Source organism: Barbatula barbatula (assembly GCF_947034865.1).
Source record: "Barbatula barbatula genome assembly, chromosome: 17".
NCBI classification, from domain to species: domain Eukaryota; kingdom Metazoa; phylum Chordata; class Actinopteri; order Cypriniformes; family Nemacheilidae; genus Barbatula; species Barbatula barbatula.
Genome location: NC_136780.1, coordinates 13,830,675 through 13,851,127, shown reverse-complemented (window position 1 = coordinate 13,851,127; position 20,453 = coordinate 13,830,675). Strand labels below are relative to the sequence as shown.

At 36.7% G+C, this 20,453-nt stretch overlaps 1 protein-coding gene across 2 annotated transcripts; it reads right to left on the bottom strand.

The window, feature by feature from the left end:
- Positions 1–458: 458 nt before the first annotated feature.
- On the bottom strand, positions 459–20,108 carry tspan2b (tetraspanin 2b). Of its 2 annotated transcripts, none has more exons than XM_079477447.1 (8): positions 19,947–20,108; positions 11,226–11,325; positions 6,400–6,497; positions 6,083–6,157; positions 5,864–5,944; positions 4,590–4,652; positions 3,813–3,902; positions 459–3,703 (listed from the first exon to the last, which is right to left on the bottom strand). In XM_079477447.1, the coding sequence occupies exons 1-8, from the start codon at positions 20,013–20,015 to the stop codon at positions 3,638–3,640; spliced, it is 642 nt and encodes a 213-aa protein (XP_079333573.1). In that variant the 5' UTR covers positions 20,016–20,108; the 3' UTR covers positions 459–3,637. The 2 variants fall into 2 exon arrangements, with proteins under 2 accessions (XP_079333573.1, XP_079333574.1); XM_079477448.1 differs by lacking the exon at positions 19,947–20,108 and adding an exon at positions 11,588–11,890.
- Between the last annotated feature and the right edge of the window lie 345 nt (positions 20,109–20,453).

Sequence of the window (20,453 nt, the reverse complement as noted above, 5' to 3'; positions counted from 1 at the left end):
ACGGTCTAGGTTAAAAACTCATGCCCGTGCGGCCCCTGTGAAATAATTTAGACACTGCTCTTGGACATTATGCTGTTTTAAATGACATAAATGTATTATAAAGTCTGTTTAAAAGCTTTGAAGCTAACTTTGTAACTAATGGGATCAAGCGGCAAACCGGAAGTCTTAAACATTAGCCCTAAGCGCATACGCAAGGCATAATGGGTAGTTTTATTTCATCTTTTGTTAAACTTAACAAATATCTTTCAAACTCTATAACTGTATTTATGTTGTATGTCCACAATAGACTCACAGTGCACGCTTTACTGTGACAGAAGTCAAAAATAGAACAATTGACTGTGTACAAACAAACTCTTAAGGGTGACGGGCCGGTTTCTAAAAGCACAGCAGGAAGGAGGAGTTTCTTATGTGTGCTGCATTAAAATCAAGTTGGTAAAAATGCAAATCCACAACAATCAGAAACTTCAAAGTAGTTTATTTGTTTTGGTGCAGCAATGTTCCTGAGAAACCTGAATGCTGTTTTGACTCAACTCACTTCTTTAAAAAATAAATTAAACACAATTTATAAACACCACCATAAAAAACGTCCAAAAACTGTTATTTATGTTTACAGTACAAAACATCTCTACATTGTTTACACAAATTGTAGGAATAACACACAAAGCCCCTAAAGAAAAGTTACACTACACATTTCACTCGTTTAAAGTGATACTTCACCCAAACATGTAAATTCTGTCATAATTTACTGACCTTCTAGTTGTTCCAAATCTGTATAAATGTCTTTGTTTTGATGAACACAGAGAAAGATATTTGGATGAATGTTAAACCAGACAGACATTGACTAACATAGTAGAAAAAGTTACAATGGTAGTCAAAAGTGCCCCAGAACTGTTTGCTGTCCTACATTCCTTAAAACGTCTTCTTTTGTGTTCAACAGAACACAAAAAAATTAAAGTAATTTGTCCTTCTATGGTGGTCAACGGTTGCCAAGAACTGTATTGTTACAAGCATTCTTCCAAATATATTTCTCTGTGTTCATCTAAGCAGAGAAATGTATACGGATTACTCAAAGGTGAGTAAATGACGCAAGAATTTTCCTTTTTGTGTGAAGTATCCCTTTAACTGGGTTGATTTAACAATACAGATCTGCAGTAACATTGTGTATGATGTGTGTTACTGTTTGTCAAACTACCGTTTCTACTCTAATGCCACTTAAACTTTACCTTCAGCAGTGATGCACCAGCAGAAATATCTGACCAACCAACGGCTGCCCATGCATTATAAATTAACAATGAGAAAAAATAACTTAACAAATCCCTTTCCAGAACACATCTTGAGATGCATCTATAAAAAAAATATTAAAATGTCTTTTCATGAAAAAAAATGCAACTTAATATTACAATTCTAACTATAATGAAACTAAATTCACTGTACACTGGCCAAAGTTGCAGCACAAAACTAATCTTTATGATAACTACAACAACGGGAACAGATATGTACACAATATGTTCCATGAAACGACTTCCAAGTATTCATTTCCATTCAGTAAAGTTTGACCATAACTTAGAAATGACAATTTCAAAATTTTTCCACAAATTGAAATAATCTTTCAGGATTTTGGCATTATTTGAACAGCCCAGCAGTGTGACAAATACAGTATATTGATTAAAAAGTCCAAATGTGTATCAATGTAGTCTCTCAATTAAAGCTGAAGTGTGCATTTATATGTTAAAATATGTATATTAAAAGCAGCAATCTGTGACTTTTGCCTTTATATCGCCATCTTTGTTTAAAAATTAAAATGGCAGGTTACTAGGGTTGAAATCAAATGGCATCAGACATTTCCAGTAAAATCGTACCCAACAGCTCAAATTATAAATGATTATTGTAAGCTTATCATTGTGATTAGGAGGTAAGCCCATTGCACATTGAGTCCGGAATTTGCATCTGAAATATCTGTACGATAAAAAATGCCTCTGATATTTTCGTCCGTCATAAAAGTTTTTGGATAGGGTTTGATTTTCTGCGTCTTTTGCATCCGTAGCAAGCATTTTGACACACCGTACAAACGAGCGTCAAATACGAAAAAACGCAGATGAAAATTTCAGACTGTATGTGCAAAGACCATAAGGAGACACTTTTCAACACTGACCTTTTATGCTGAACAACTCATTTGTTTAGTTTTAACCGATAGTGCCTCACACGTCCTGAATAGGGAAGCAGCAGGCTTTTTGATCGCCCCCTGGTGGCTGGAGGCAGTACAGGTCATGAACACTATCTTCTCCATGTAAACCAATAGGACTTTGAAAGATGGTTTCGGTCATTTAAGTTAGTTGTTATCATGCTCATACATGTCAATTATTTGATTTTGTAATAACTTTGATTTTAGCTTTGAAAGCGTCGTACATCTTTTTTTGACAGTCTATGTTTTTGACCAAAATAGATTAGAGATTGCAGCATTAATACATGAGACAACAATAACTAAGACATTCGAAGATTGATTTGTACACAAATTGAACACCGTGGGGTTATCAGCACATTTAAGAATCTAGACACGTCAACCACGGCCGATTTTGCTATTACATTTAATGAAAAAATGGACACTTTCAGCCTTAACATGAGTTCAGATGTACATAACTTAAAGCACGTCACACTGCAAAACACTGCTTGAAATTTAATGAAGCAATTGTAGGATGAATCAAGCTTTTACTGATCAGACGCTTTATATTCATGTTTAATGAATTAATAAATTCATTATATTTATGATTTGTTTTGTTTACTGTCCTTTCGTTTTCAGTGTGCCGCTGTTTTAGTCTATAGTCTTTACTTAGTTACAAATGTAAAATTACCAGGCAAATCTACACCACATGTGAGATCCACACATGAAGAAGATTTCCCTCCATGAAGCCCAAGAATAGCGGCCTGTACCATTATCGTTACGTCATCACGTCGGTAAGATGTTAGCGTGAGTCTTATCGCTAAACAGAGGAACTTTTGAGTAAAGTTAGATGAAAAGTATATCAGGTGAACAAAAATGGATGATATGTTTTCTATATCGAATTTCCCAAATTGGCAAGATGGGAGTGCATGTTTTTTTTGTTTTTTACGTCTCTGACATTGAAGACCATGTTTGTGTATAAACATGTCTCTGGGTAAGAGGTGTGTTTTTACCATAAACCCACTGGCCATGGGCACGCCACAGTCCCCCTAGCTTCACATTACATAATATTTTTATCTGACATGTGATGCCACGCAGCAACTGCCAGGAATAGCAGTAGATCCATGCAAAGCTCTTGGTTTGAAGGGAGAGTTGATCGGGGGGCTCTTACATTTAAATCCACATCTACATTTGGATTATGTGAAAGATATTTAATAAAAACAGAATGGCTCATCTTATTTTTGTTGGTTTTGGAATATGCACCTAACCAGCAGGCATAAATAAATACAATCCAGCAATGTGATAAAGTAAATGTAATAGAAGATGGACTAACCATCGGGAGGTGAACTAAAATATCAAAGTGGATATGTTTTTTGCTCCTGAGTTTATGGGGTGGAAGTGGAACACTTGAACTTCAGAATGAGGATGTGAATGTCCGACTTAAGTGTCAAAGGGTAAAGGTCAAGGCCAGCTGAGGTGTTAGATCATTTCCCTGCTGTTCCGGATCGCACAGCAGAGCACCATACTGAAGATCATGCCAATAATCTGTGACGTGAAAACAAGCGTGACATGAAAACAAATATATCGCTGGTCTTGTGGTAAATGTTTAGATGCACGGACACACAAACAGATTAGTATGAAAAACAGCCTTTACCATTACTCCGGCAATTCCAATCCCTACGTATCCCACGATGAAGAGTTTACTGTTGAAAAACTCCTCGATGGCCACATCACACTTCACTGTCTACAAACAGTGAAAAAGATTTATTATATGCATACTGTCATATCTTTAAATGCATATGACTTTTTACAACCTTTCAAGTTGTTGAATTCAATTAAAGGTGCAATCTATTGACAGAAATGCAATATCATATACATATTGTGTCTTCAGAGTGTGTATAAAGACCTTACACAATGAAGCGTTATGTTTTTATCACCTTAGAATGAGTTATTTATATCAATACACATGGAATTCACCATGTTGTTTCTACAGTGGCCCAAAATGGACAAACTGCTCTACAGAGCGCGTTTCATAAATATATTTACTCCTTTGGCAAAGAAGCGAAAACGTGACGACATCTTAGTTCTGTGTTAGCCACTGTAGTGCTTTGAAGGGGAGGGGAGGAGCGAGCCATTGGTCGCAATTCACAACCTCACCACTAGATAACTTTAATCAAATTTGAATAGTTATTTATTGTATTGCTTTTATTGATATATAGATTTTTTGTTGTATAACTTTACCGACCCAAGTGACTTCCTTTTATCAGTAGGGCATACTTTAATAAAATTAACAGAGAGTGAATGAGAACCGGTAATATCTTATTTATATGAATCTTTTTCTCAGAAAACATTTACTAACCCACTGGAGTAATTCGGATCACTTGAATGATTAATACAGGAGGCAAATAAACATTGCTGATTAAGGTTTAACCTGGTTTGGTGCGATGTCTTGACACAAACTGGGGATTGCTGAATTTGAACCGCAGCAATTTAACTGCCAAAGAGAGAACACAAAATAAGAAAAGATATCAATGAAAGTATTCATAACAAGGTAAGTTTAGTATATAATAATAACACAAAGTTCATTCAATATTGGTGAAACCGTAAAGCTTGATCTGTAGGGGGAAACTAGACTGCGACCTTTTTTCCTTTCGTGCATTTTCAGAGTGCTGCACTTAAGGGCGTCAAGTACGTATCAGACACCTGAAAAAATGTCACTTATGCTGCAACGTTATGATGCATTTTACACAATTTTTTAAGCTCTTTCGGTAACACTTTACTCAAAGCCTTTATGTACAGTATGCATTATAAAGGGTTATTAGAAGGTATGATGCATTTTAATTGTTTATAATGTGTGTTAAAATACATTAAATGTTGCTGTAAAGAAATGTAACCCAATTAAAAAACACAAAGTGTAACAATTAATTTATAAGGGTTTTGGGGGCGGTTTCCCAGATACGGCTTAAGCCCCTCACTAGCTTAAATGTTAGAGGTGCCTTAAAAACAACTTACACTGACATATCTTTAAATATATCAGTGTGACTGTTTTATCTTAACATGCACACTCCAGTATTTGTCTTGTAAATTTAATTTAACCAAGTCCTGGGTTTAGCTAATCCTTTATATATAAAATATATTACCTGTAGTTATAATTATTCATGTGACATAACGGTGCATTAAAAATAGGGATGTAACTAAAACAAAATCTTACTGTCCGATAATACCTCGGTATGTGGCCCACGGTACGCTATTTACCTGTATTGCAATATTTACAATGGCAAATGATAACTTGGATGCCATAAGCATCCTCTAGTTTTAAACTCTAACTCATACCTCTAAGCAACAGTTATGACTATAGTATGAGACGGGTCAAATAAGCCAAAAATCCTTTTAATAAAATAAAAGCACCAGATGGACCTTGCCAAAGGTAACATCTATTATTTTTCAATCATTCTATGTTCTATGTTAGCCTGTAAGACCTATTATGTCATACAGTCATGTGACCACGATAACATTGAGACGATTTTGCTATTGCGATAACACGATATTGATAATATTATTACATCCCTAATCAAAAGGCATAATTAATACATTAAAACTATGTTTCTAAAGCATGATTTTATTTACATTTAGTAAAGTGTTACCACTCTTTTTTATTCAGTTTGATGGGACACACAGAGTCAGACGTAAACATGCAAAACTCACAATTCTTTGGTAGGACTGGATGGTTGTACCGTTAGAGTCTTTCACAGAATTGTCATAGTAAGTCTTTACTTCCTCAATTATCTGAAACGATCAAGAAATAACATCTTGCATCACAACCGTGCAGGATTGTTGACAATTATATGACAGAATTTACATTAATGTGTGAATGGTTTCTTTAAGTCTAAATCAACATGTTTATTTCCCATCCATCAAAAATACCTTGTTTTTATTAAGGAAGCCGAACACGCCTGCTGCTACTTCTGCTCCGAAGATGGCCAGGAGACAAGCGAAAAACTGAAAGACAGAAGACAAACGGGACATTTATTGTGTTAAAATGAATGAAGTTGAAGTGACTGAGGTGAACCAGGGCATATTTCTGAAAGTCTGGTCTCATTTACAGAAATACTTTAAAAAAAGACACATTCTTAGAAAGATCACAGGAATTCTAGATAAAACTGAAACTCAAAACTACCCTGCGCCACGTTGTATTAGCATACATTACTTAAAAATGGAAATCGAAAGAGATTAGAGCTCACCAATCCTAGAAGGCACTGAGACTCCCTCACGGCACCGCAGCATCCGAAGAAGCCCACCAGCATCACCAGACCCCCAGCTGCAATGAGGATATAGACACCTGTGCACAACACAAACAGAAGTAAACACGGCATTCATCCTATCGCAAAACAATAAATAAGTACAAATAACTAATGCACTATTTTTAGTACATAATACATTTTCAGAAGAAAAGAGTTAATCATCCTGATGAAATACACCCGAACAAGGTCTTCGGGTTTACTAGAAAGCTACTGTAATGTAACACAACGACCAGCAGAGGGAAGCACAAACTCTTTGCGAGACTTTCTGGAGATGACAGCATGTGTCTGACAACAGCACAAATGCACTTAAAGATGATGTCATTAACTTTCTCCCCAGCCCCATCTCTCACCTCATTATCCTACTCATTAGAGAGAGAGAGAGAGAGAGAGAGAGAGAGACAGAGAGAGAGAGAGAGAGAGTAACTGTAGCGTTAATTCCCATCTGCCCCAGCAACAGAGCAAAAACCACAAATGCTCCACAGGTGCAACATCACATCATAAAGAGGCAGATGTCTTATAGGAAGTTGTCACTCACATCCTCTAGCTAAGAATATTTTCTCTCTCTGTAAAACACCTGATATGACTCACAAGGTTGTTAGTGTGTTAAATATGTAAAAAATAATCTGGGGGGGCGGTCTAATATTAGAGGTGGCGAGAGAGAGAATGTTGCAACTTTTGATGATATTGTATTAAATAATTAGATTATACTATATTTTATAAATCATTTTGCAATTCGCGGACTGCCCTTAACGTCCGGTACACTGTCGCAAATAGAGCGCCTGTAGATTATTTCTGATAGCAAGCAAAAGAAACCGAGAAGAACCGTCACTTGGCTAAACTTGCCTCTCCGATATTTTGAACCGCTAGATGTTGATGTCCCATACGGTTTCTTTACTGCGTCAAAACTACAGGACCCATTCAACAAATTGTTTATTTAATACAATCATTATACAATCAAATAATAATATACATTCATATAAACATAAATAAGTAGATATAAATAGATATATTATTAGACACTAGCCAAACTCAGAAAGTAAGTTAACTGCAGGCCGGCGTGTGAGGCAAAAGTTGCGTATTGTAGCTTTAACATCCTACAGGTTTTAGTTTTCTCTAATTGAGTCTATCCAGCTTTGACCAGCAAATTTGGGGTCTGATATTCATAATCTACATGGCTTAGGTCCCAATTTACATGATTTGATACATCATTAATATATGCAAAACAAGCATAAATGTATGTTTAATCCTGGAATAATGTTTTGAAAATGTTAGTATAAGCAAAAGCTACATGCGTAGCAAACAGCACTATATATAGAAGAACAGTACACAAGCTCGAAACACTTTCATATTCCCAGGCCAGAACTGATACTTCCTCTGGTGATAGCGTAACTTGCACTTGCTTAAAAACTATCACCTCCTACTCTCAAGTTATTTTCAAAACCTGTAAAAACAGAGATGAGACTAAACCAGTGTGACGGAGACAGTGACCACATCCCCTCACTTTAAACAAACTTTCCACACGCTGACAATATTTATACCGTTGCCACAGTAGCTTTGGATGAGGCTTGTGCACGCGAGAAACAAGCTCCGGTTGTTGTCTCAGGATGTTCTTTACCTAAAGCTGCCTGATCTGTTCGCTGTCAGCATTACTTGGCTTTCTATGAAAGGATACACAGAGCCAACATGATGTCGTAGCTTTTGGATGCTACTTGTTGCGGAGGGGTTGGCTAACTAGTCTGAACTTGTGACTTACTAGAAATGAATTCCGCTGAATAAACTGAATTTATAACTGACTTCCTGACAAGAAAGAGGGATCAAGATGCCAAGAAAAAAACAAATGCCATTGTGTGGATGATGCTAATGTCCTTTAAGCAATGGAAAATTTATTTTGCAGTTCTATTACTATGAATGTGAAAAGAACATTGATAAGACTTTTGTACATATAAATTTGTCTTTTCTTCAGCATCACTTACAAAAAAATATAAGTTTACTTCTTTCAAACTAAAAGTAAGAATGTAGCAGACATGTTCACAAGTCTTGGAGGTCCGAGTCCAAGTCACATCTCAAGTCTCTGTTCTATTTTTAGCAAGTTTTCTCATACACTGTAATTCACAGTGTATGAAGCTAAATCAGTTTAGAAATATTACAACATATTAACTCTACAGAATGTCTTGGGTATTATAAACAGTTTCGAACCAGTGCAGATGCTGCTGTGACAGCCTATGTTTTCTTCTTTTTACTGTCTTTGCGGAACATTTACCAGTGATGTGTTAACACTAATGTAAACTTTTTACAGTGAATCATTCAAAGCTAAACTTAAAGTTACTTAACTTTAAACAAACTTAAAAGTATGTACAGAAATATACTTAAATTATATTCTATACTTGACTTTTATTGACAGAAATGCATATTTGGCCTATACTTGTACTAGATCGTTTAATGGTAATACACTAAAATGATAGTAAGTATATTTTTAAAATACAATCAAAGTATACTTGGCTTGTAGTTCATTGAATAACCTATTCAATAATTTTTCATATAAATAGTATATTGTAAGTATGATGTTAAGTTCACTTAAAGAAAACTTACATGTATACTTGCAGCCTACTACTAATAAGCAAGTAGTATACTTAGAGTACACTATACTTTTAAGTGTACAAACTGAGCTGTATTAAACTCTAGGTTCACTGGGTCGAATAGTTGAAGTACAGACAGACCCTGCGTTCCATTTTGAAAGGCTCATCCCTATGCCCTAAGCCCTTCAAAGGGTTTACCCTCCTGAGTGAGAGCTTCAAAGGGTTGAAGGATGTAGGGGACCAAACAACTGTTTTCTTGAAGTGCACTTCTGCGTCATTATTCCGGGCACATAAGGAGGCGTCGTCGCAACGAAAAGATTCATGGTGTGCATCAGTTGTACCCTTCGAAATCCTTCATTCCGAAGGACCCTTTGGAGTGGCCAGTTATGAGCACTTTGGTTTGGAACGACCCTTCAATATGGCGGCCATGATTGTTTTCACCCCAAAGGGCCCTTCAGAGGTCGATATGCCATTTGGAACGCACCGCACAATTGTGGACTTAAAGTTTGCTATTGTTACACCTAAAGTATACTTAAAAGTACACTTTTGTTTCCAAGTAACAGTTTCAGATACACCATTACTGCATTGACATTGATATACTTACTATATTAAGTATGCTTTTAATTATACTTCAACTTTTCCCAAGTACACTCAGTTCTTAGTAATATTTAATTCAAAATTATACAGAAAAGAGGACAATATTTAAATGAATAGAATACATAGAATACTTAATATACATCAAAATATTTGGTAGTACTCGTACTTAATACTTGTAATAAAATGAACTTGAAACATACTTACTTCTGTAAGAGACATGATATATGTTTTAGTTGTTCTTTTAAAACTGTACTTACTATTGTAGGTTGGGGTTGTATCTAAATATGGCAAACAGGTTTTGTGTGACTGTGATGTCCTAAAATAGTTCTTTCCTTGCTCTGTGTTGAAGTCATGCCCTCACACTAGCGTCTCTTTACAGCTCTGGGCACTAAAAACCCACAAATGAGGGTGATGTCATCGACTAAAGCAAGCTTGAGGAGGTCGTTTGAGGTTAGGAATATTTTCTGATGTCAGAGAAGGTTGTGCCCTCTACAGGCAACACTTAAACACAGTAACAAACCACAGCAACCGTATTTTCAGAAGTGTGACTTGTGCAGCAGTTTTAAAAGGAGCTTTGCCGATAATAAGCTATTTCCGTCATGTATAGGCGAGTAGAGTGTGAAAACATGACTATTTTTGTCCCATGGATTCACACAGTTTTACGGATGATAAATAATGATATCTTCATGAGAGACATTAGGAGGTCAGTTTGAAGCGAATTAATCCGTACATAAAGGTTCAGAAAAGGCACCATTTTACATATTTAAATGTTACCTTCCTTTTTGTAGAGATATACAAATATATTTATTACAGGAATTGTTCAAGCTACTAGCCTATAACATTTCTTAAAAATATTGTTCATTAAATATTTCAACCAGAAATTGAAATTCTGTCATTATCTGATAACCCACACATTGTTTCAAATCTGTATACATTTAGTTGTTTCGTTGAACACAAAATTCAGACATTTTGAATAACAGTTTTGTTTCCTGCTATACTAGTCAATGGTGCCTGAGAAGTGTTGGTTTACAAAAAATATTTCAGATATCTTCTTGTGAGTTCAGTGGAAACATCCTGACGGTGAGTAAATGATGACAGAATTTTCTCTTTTTTTGGGTGAACCATCCCTTTAACTGAGATCCACTGTGGTCATTTCATTTTAATTACTTGCCAAACCTAATCCACTTGCATTTGGTTAGCTTGTAACTTCTGTAAACGTGCATATATAAATACAACATATGGGCTCTCACTATTTCTGTGGTACAATGGGCTTGTTTTCCTCTAAATCTTCCTCCGGTCACTTCCTGTTTTCAGAAACACCCGAGCACTGAAATGTTCATGAACTTTCATGGAAAGTTTGCCACCCTGAGCAGCTCAGACATTTCCAGACCGCACCATAAACACAGAGTCTGTCTGTCTAAACTCATTTACTGTATGTATTTAAGCCATATTTAAATGCCATGGGGCGGTACTAAATCAATATTTTCAAGCACATATGTTTGGAAATGGGCACGGCTCTGTTACCGTGTACCGTCAAAAACAAATAGATATGTTGTTATCTTCATGAAGGTCTAGTCAACATGAAATTCTTACCAATGAAGAAGGTCTCTGGTCCACCCTCTGCCAACAGAGACACAGTATTTTGATCAAGTCTCAGCCAGAGTCCTACGGCCAACACCAGCGAGCCCGTCAGCTGACAGAGAAAGAGAAAAGAAATGTTCATCAACATCCATCAACAGCAGAATTTAAAGGTGAACGGAGTCATTTTGACGCCACTTTGCATCACAAATTGACGTATGGGTAAATACAACCTGGAAGAGTTTTAACACACTGAGATTTATACGGAAATACGTTTAGGCTGCGCTCCATGCATCTAGTGTATTAAAGTTTTAAGCCATTGTGAAATGAGCATGGTCACTAACACTGCTAGAAAGACGATATAGTGTTTAGGCTACCTTTTTCCTCTCCATCTCCAACTAAATGCTCACTAAAGTTGTATGAAATACGGGCATAAAATGCGTTGAATCTGACGGTAAAATGATAACCACGCCCTTGGAGTCCTGCCACCACTGGCGGCAATATATCCATTAGCTGGGCGTCATTGTTCAATCAACTTAAGTATTAAAACAACAACTCTGATTTCTTTCAGGTCAGCAGGGCAACACACATCTAAAAGGCCACAAAAATCCTATTACACGTCCTGGATGATGCAAGAGCGGCGAGAGTTTCCTCACCGTCTGCTGTCTCTAACAGCTGTCATAACACCCCCCCCCCCACAAGAGATATAACCCCTTAACCACTCAGTAACCCCACTGAAGTGAAACATCATCCGGCCTGACATCAGTGCTCTGCCCCACCCTGACTCCCCTCCCCCCTCCATCACCAGTGTCCTCCGGGCATCAGGGTTTATCTCCCCGCCAGGACAAAAGATTAACTGTGTGCTTGTGGCACGCTCTGTCGAAGAACACAATAAGCAAGTGTGTTTGTGCACTCGACTCGTATTATATTTCCTGAAAATCTACTAATATACAAATAGAACATATAGAAACACCGCTTCATTGCTTTTGTCTAATCCAGAACCCTTACCCTACAGCACGACTATTGTGTCTTGTACAAGTATATTCATATTCCTAGAAAACATTTTTTCTTTTTGAAAAAACATTACCAAAATGAAAACTGTCCCGTTTCCCGTCTTAAAATGGATTTGAGTGCTTAGAAATAATACCAGGGCAATTCCATGCAAACGTCAACATGTTTCCAACATACAGAAATATTGGTTGAATATAAATATTTATTGGTTCAAATGCCCATTGCGGCTTCTATCTCACTTTTAATGCAGAGTCAGGTAAGTGAATTGTCACATCCAGAATGGTCCATATTCCTCATAGATGGGCACATGAAAATTAAAATATAGTAACTATTTTATTTTCCATGAGGAGTCATCCCTTCTCCATTTGTTGGGTATTATTGCTTCTAGTGTCATGATTCTGCCTGCTCTTGTCTTGATTTTTTGGTCTAGGGGCAGAATCATGACAGACCCACGTGTTTTATGTGGAGAGGAACATATGGTCAATCAGGACATAATATGCGTTCTCTCCTGTCTCGTCATTTGGCCCTGCCCCTCTCGTTTCTAGTATAGCTTTCCTCCTGTGTCGCATTACCCACACCTGCCCTTCCTTATCTTCTTTGTTAGTCTCCCTATTTAATGCCCTCTTGTCTACTGTCTTGTGCTGGTTTGTTGTACTTGGTTCATGCTTTCTTGCTTTCTTGCTTTCTTGCTTTATGCCGTGTGAGTGTGAGTGTGAGTGTGAGTGTGAGTGTGAGTGTGAGTGTGAGTGTGAGTGTGAGTGTGAGTGTGAGTGTGAGTGTGAGTGTGAGTGTGAGTGTGAGTGTGAGTGTGAGTGTGAGTGTGAGTGTGAGTGTGAGTGTGAGTGTGAGTGTGAGTGTGAGTGTTTTTTGTAGTCAAAGTTCTTGTCTAGTGTTAGTCTTCAGTTTGTGTACTCTGTTTTGTTACCCCCTCGTGGGTTTGTTTTGTTCCTGTTTTATTATTAAAGTCCTTGTTAACCCCTTCACCCCTGTGGCTGCCTGCGTTTGGGTTCTCCCCTGAGATCTCTCCCCGAGATCCGTGACATCTAGTTTGTACAATTCACAAAAATCCTACAAAGTATGTGTAGTGAGGTAGGCGGGACGAGAGCCGGGAGTCGAGAGGACGAACCTCTCGCATCACGGAGGAGATCGGGAGCATAAGAGTACGAGCGACTGGACCGTCAGTGAGAGAGGACCAGGCCTGGAGTTTATGGTCTGTTTTAGGTTTATGTTTGTGTGGCATTTTACTTGGTTTGTTTGTTTTATTAAAAGTTGTTACGTTCGCTGGTTCCCGCCTCCTTCCTCCTGGAGCTTTGTTACAGTATGTCAAAACCATGCATCCTTTTTGTCACATCCATGACATATTAATTTCGCCTCTTTTAAAATAGAAAACTTGTATTTTCTGATGTGTGGACTGTATCACCAGGGGTTTAGTAAAATATAAACAGATGGGTCAATATTTTGGCAATAAATGCATTCTCTTTGTGACATTAAATTGTTTATTTTGTAAAAATTGTTATAATTTGCAGAACATGTTATATAAATAATATGTCAAGTAAATATATAAAAAATACAAATTGAGTTTGTTTTAAATATAAATACCATAATAATGCAAGACTAATAAATAATAGGAAAAAAGTAAATACTGGTAAAATGAAGTAATTCTCTTGTATGCCAGATAACTAATGAGAGGCAGATTTGAGGGGTTGAGGCTAGTTTCCACTCTTAAAATTGTAAATTCTATATCTGAAACAAAGAGTCTCATTTGTGGTAAGAAATAAACAGACAATGATTAAAGCACCAGACACTGGCGTTTGAAGGCTCCAAGTGGCCAGTTGACAGCACACTATACAACTCTTCACACATGTTATATGTTTATTTTCAAAAGAACTTTATGAAAATGCTAAAACACTAATTATATGTTGAAAACAAAGGATGGAAAAGCACTGAACATTTTATAAAGAGACATTATGAAACTAGAAAAATGGAAAGTCTTTTCAAACTCAGGAAAAGCTGATAAAATCTCCTTGTGGAAAACATTCAGCTCAGGAATGTTTTCAAGCTCAAAAGAATAGGGGGGTTTTGCCCCCCAAACTTGAGCCTTATAATTTTTTCTCATCTATGAATGAAAATATTTCATATTTTCTCGACTAAGGATTTACTTCGTCGAATCAGAATTGTCACGTCTTGCCACGTCTTGCCTATAGTCGACTGATAGTCAAATCGCACACACGCGTGTGGAGACGACACCAGGTGGTTAACAAGGTTAGCCTACAGCACAAAGTGCAGCGCAACATTGATGCACCAAAAAACAATCAAATATTCATTTACAGAATTTGTTTAGAACAGAATATACCTTTTATTATAAACAAAAAAGGAAATCGTCGTAATGTGCAAAATAAATGTGTTTAGGCTAAATGAAATGCAGGGGAACATAAATTCAAAACACAAGCGAATTAATGAACATTTTCCTTAAACATCACGTAACAATGCTGCGCCATACAATATTATACAAGATCTCGCCTCAAAAAAGTAATAGATTTTTTACATACGGGAAAACAGCACGTTTATTACCAATGAACTACCAATAAAAGTTACCACATGTAAAGGAGGAATTAAATAAAGCCATTTTTTCTTGCACTCTTAATCCGTCCTACTGACACCCACGATGGCTTTCAAGTGCAGAGAATGACAAGTAACAAAAGTCTGCACTTTAGAAGAGGAGGCTGTCGACTCAAATCAGGTGTTTTAAGGAAAACATTCGCACTGGGAAAGAACATATTGCAAATCAAACAATAACCAAGTAACTCTTTTAAAAGGTGCTGACTTTGCATTAAATTGTATGATACGAATTAAGATTGTGTTAAGATCTCAGTTCCAACACTGAAAAAAATGATGTTTGCTGCTTGTCCGATTTGATGAATTATAGCACAACATCATTTGATGACACAACATCATTTTTTAATTGTTCAGTTATGTTACCTCGGCACTACATAAATGATTTGTGTTTGATAACATATAATTGTTACAACTAGGCAGAGGATTTATATTTCCCAGCATGCTTTGCGTTAGACTACATTTTGAGAGTTATTTTCTTAAGTGTTGTTTTATGTGTTTTCAGTAAAGAGAAATGAAATGTTCATTTATCTTTGAGATTTACAGAAGTTTGTTATATTATTAAGTTTTGCGGTTACCATTGTTTAGAAAAGCATTGCCTTTGCATTTTTGGTTAACTGAAAAAAGAATGCATGTCACATGAACTAAAACACTTATGTTGAGATTGTGAAATGAAAGAAACGTTAACTTATAAAAATCATGTTTGTTTAACAAACATACTTTTGGCAACTTCAACATATAATGAAATTATGCCAAGTAAACATAACTTTATTATGTGCAACCGATGTACATCATTTTTCATGTTAATTCAACTGATTTATTTTTCAGTGTAGACTCTGGTCGCTATAGCACATTTCATTTTCAAAGGAAATCTTGTAAATATAAAGGTTAAACATGTATATATTGTAAATTTAAACGTCTTCACAACGTTATTAGGACATATAGTTTTATGTCAGGGGATTAGAGTGTATGATTTATTGTAAGAGATAACACAGAGAGAGAGAGAGAGAGAGAGAGAGAGAGAGATGTCTATTGTCTTATGCTGAGGGGTGTGGTCAGAGAGTATCATGGGACGTTCATACACACTCCACTATTTCCTACCACCTGCTGTTTCTGCTTGTGTGTAACTGATTACACAGCCTTATATTACAACAGCGGCACCACAACATATTTTTTATACACAACTGGTTATAAAATGAATACTATAACCTAACCAACACTAATTCGAAAACCTTGCTCTTTTACAATTCTGAAAAAAAGAGACGTCACCAGAGGGAGGTTTTGCTTGCCTTGAATTTGTCAGGGTTTGCTTATCATAACAAAAAGGAAGATAACAGTACTAATTAAGAACATGATATTTCACAATGTGCATCTGTGAATATCCCTGCGGACATAAACTGGTAAATCACAGCATTTATGGTGTTTGCCGCAGGGCCACGTCTGTTAGCATCAATTACAGAAGCATTATCATAATGTGCTCTCTTCCTCTTCTAAGATGCCATTTAGATTATATCTGTAGTACAGTCAGAATAAATGACGGAAGTCACATTTAAAAACAACAGTGCTCCCGCAAACTCTTTCTCAAATCTCTTAGAGATTTTAGATATTCTTATTCTTAATGAATGTGACTGAAGGATGTGGGCATCAGGTGCTACACACAGTCTGAAACTAAATTAAACTTTCAGATGTGACGTGTGTGTTCTGTGAACTGGCAATTGTGTATATTATTGCCCATGACGGAGTGAATTATAAGCGTTGACAGGTATATGTTTTAAAATATGCGACCATGGACAACAAAACCAGTCTTATGGGTACATTTGTTTCGAAATTGAGATTTACAAATCATCTGAAAGATGAATAAATAAGCTTTCCATTGATACAGTATGTGGTGTGTTAGGATAGGACAATATTTGGCGGAGATACAACTATTAAAAGGGGGTTAAGAAACAAAAATATTGAGAGAGAAAACTGGTTTATTTTAACGCTCTCTATTTGCTTACCGATATAGTGACATTGTGGAGAGTAGATGAACGCAGAAGCTGGAATTCTAAGCTTTACATAGATACCAAACTTGAGTGGGTTATTCTCAAAGAGCGTTCAGCAAGTACAAATTTGTAGACGCGTTTACGGGCATTTATGTTTGCGATTTTGCTGAGTCAGTGGCTGTGATTAATTTCTAGCGAATTCCTTTGATAATAATGGCACAAAACCCAAAATTTACGAATACACCGTAAATTTACGAATAATGGATTGAGGAAAGAATAAAACATTACTGACAAAACGTACAGTTTATGTGATGTCGCCGTAATTGTCTTTGGACCAGGTTCACATCTTCAGTTTGTTTCTGACCTCATTCACTTTTGTCTTTCCGTGCGCCTGTACATTGGATGTTAATAATTAATGAGGCTATTGCATTCAACATGGTATCTTGAGAACATGGTTCACATTCGACTGGCATTTAAAGCCTGGAAATATTATATATTCTATAAGAAATTAATTAATGTTTGATTTATAGGCGTTACATACTTATTTCAGAAAATGGATTTATTGTTTCGCAGTTAACATATCAAATTTCTTGTTCTCTACGCTCCCTAAAGTTAAACCGGGCCCAATACTCCCATTGTATACACTTCTATACAGAGGACACTTCTCTCTCATATCAATACAGAGTTATTGGACTTTCACATGTATGCACACTTATTAGAGAATATTAATGAAGATTAACCTCAAACCCAGAGCTGTTAATCTGAATGGTTTAGGAAAGTGTGTGATTTCTCGAAGTCTTGGAAGAGCATACAGACTTGGAGGTTGCGCTATGGCTTTTTATAAAACACCCTCAACACTGATACACAATGCAGGTGCTGTGGTTGAAAAGATTATGATAAGCAAAGAGAAGCTTCCTTTGACTAAAATACACCAGTTTTAGAAGAGAACTTTCTTTTATTTCTGCATTAGAAGAGCGGGCAAATAAAGATATAATGAAATGTTCACAGGGTTTTTAGAGTAGCACATAAGTGTACTGCTTACTGCATACTGTTTTATTTACTATTTTAAAAAAGCATGATGAATCACATGTACTATGCATCGGTAAACATTTCAAAATGTCATTGCTCATCATAAATCCAAGTGAGTGACATTGTTTGGTTATTTATTCATTTTACTACTGTAATTACATGTATTACACTGGGATTTTTTGAGAAGGTTGAGCACACTGTATTGTGTGAAACGGTATGCTACTGCAAATGCTTTGAGTCATCTGTGTATATAGTCTATACATACAGCATATCACAGATGGAGTATATACACATGCCGTGAGGTGTTTGCTTATATCTCTACAATCATTAAAGACGTGCTGTGTTTGGCGAAGCATACCAGGAATATACACCATCAGATATTTTTATATTCTGAGATTTTACTGAAACTGTGTGTCAGATTAAAGTTACTATAATCACGTGAAACTAGGATCTTATTACTCGCATCGCACTCACACCTGATGAAATATAAAAGTGCAACAAAAAGAGATACGTCTGAGGATTACTGGAAATCTAGAAAATTTTAGCTGAGAATAAAAACTTGTCAAGGGAAAATCGCCAACGTGACAGCAGAACAAATGTGTAAAAGTATGTGGCTACAGCTACTGTAAAACAAAGACACTTGCTTAAAGGGACAGTTCACCCAAAAATGAAAAATCTGTCATCATTTACTCACACTCAGGTTGTTCCAAACCTGTATAAATGTCTTTGTTCTGATAAACACACAGGAAGATATTTTGAAGAATGTCAGTAACCAAACAGATCTCATCCCCCACTGACTCCAATATTATTTAAGGCAGTAGTACATACCTTTTCCGCATCTATTGTTCATGCTCTCCTTTGCCTACTCGAGCTTTTATTATCCTAGAACTAGAATTTTTTTGTTTTATTTCATTAACACTGCATATAGGAATTTATAGTCTGCTATTTGACCTATGTTTTGACTTGCATAACCTTATATGTTTTGCTTATAGTCAATGTTTTCTTGTACAGCTGCTTTGTAACAATAAAAATAGTAAAAAGCACTATATAAATAAAGCTGACTTGACTTGTAAACTAACCGAACTGTTTAGCGTGTTGACAAAATGTTTTTATGCTCTCCTACTTGTAAATCGCTTTGGATATAAGCGTCTTGCAAATGAATACATTTAAATGGGGGATGAGATCTGTTTGGTTACTGACATTATTACAAATATCTTCCAGACATTGATTCAGGTTTGACACATAAAATGATGACACATTTTCATTTTTGGGTGAACTATCCCTTAAAAAAAACTGAGAAAATAAAAGCTGAAATGAAATAAATTGTTACTTAAGTGTTTGAGCCACGCTGCAAATGCTTAGAAAAGATTCCCTTGTATGTGAAACTTGGATAAAATATGAACGATTTTTCAATAAATCAATACGTTGAATTCTCTAAGGTCATTAATATTTAGGCATAACAAGACAAATGTATAGCCGTGATATGTACTATATATGATATTTAGAAAAATCGTTTTATTTACAGGTTAATCATGAACACAGCTATATTGATCACTGGCAGCACAGAGGTAAGTCTTTTGCGCAAGTACCGTGCGCCTTTGCACCTTACATCAGTACTTGCAACTCGAGGGAGACATACATGATACGTTTATCGTAAAACATTACCAAAGACCTTTTGGGTTTCCCTGGGGGAAGCCCGTGCCTCGTGCAAAAGCCCATATAAGCAGCAGGGCACCAGAGTGTCCGGCCGATCCTCTCCAAACAAACACACGCTGGAAAAAGAGGCGGATTTTTCCTAGTGGAAAATCTGATTGAAGTTGAACAAGCAGAACTCTGTCAGTCTTCCCCGAGTCCCGGCATACACCTCGCTTTGCGTTATAATCGCATAACTTACATGGCGGGACAAAAAATATGCATTCCGCGTAATTTACGCATTTGAGTGTGCACGTGAAACTCGAAGTATGCACTTAGCGCAACACGTCGCAGCGCGCTAGCAAGTCAAAAGTAACACACATATTCTCATAAGAACGTGAAGATTAAATGCATGTGAGCCGCTTTGGACTTCTATGCATACGTGTGAATGCATTGCATTACTTACCCAGAACATAAAGTTGAAAACAAAGAGGAGATATTTCACGCATTTCATACCGCCTTCAACTTTCCCCATAGTGAACGTGAAACGCGTAGTTTTTCAGAAACAGTCCGGTCGTGAAGGTGTGATGATGCTGTGTTCCACTCCGTGTGTACTGTCAACATCTGCACTAAGAGCACCGGATGGTTTCTACAGCTCCTCTGTCCCGCCCATTTGAATAATGTGTCAGGGGTAACTCGAGGGGGGTTTATGATGGGTAGTGATCTATCAAAGCACAATGGCTGCTTTCATTGACTGTACTAACCCAGCCAAACGTTTTTTATGTTGGATGAAGGAGGACTGAGCCCTTTGAAAAAAACAGCATATGCTGGGTTAGGTATGTTTTGATGCTGGTTTAAATTGGTCATGTGCCGGTTCCTCAGCCGCTTAAACCAGCACACGACAAGCTTAAACCAGCATCAAAACACACCTAACCAAGCATATGCTGTTTTTTTCAACAGGGTGAGCTCAGGC

Coding starts and splice junctions, on each gene's coding strand:
- tspan2b (XM_079477447.1), bottom strand. CDS start 20,015: ATGGGGAAAGTTGAAGGCGGTATGAAATGCGTGAAATATCTCCTCTTT. Junction 5,945..6,082: donor GCTTCCTTAATAAAAACAAG/GTATTTTTGATG, acceptor TGATCGTTTCAG/ATAATTGAGGAAGTAAAGAC. Junction 3,704..3,812: donor TTGGAATTGCCGGAGTAATG/GTAAAGGCTGTT, acceptor TTCACGTCACAG/ATTATTGGCATGATCTTCAG.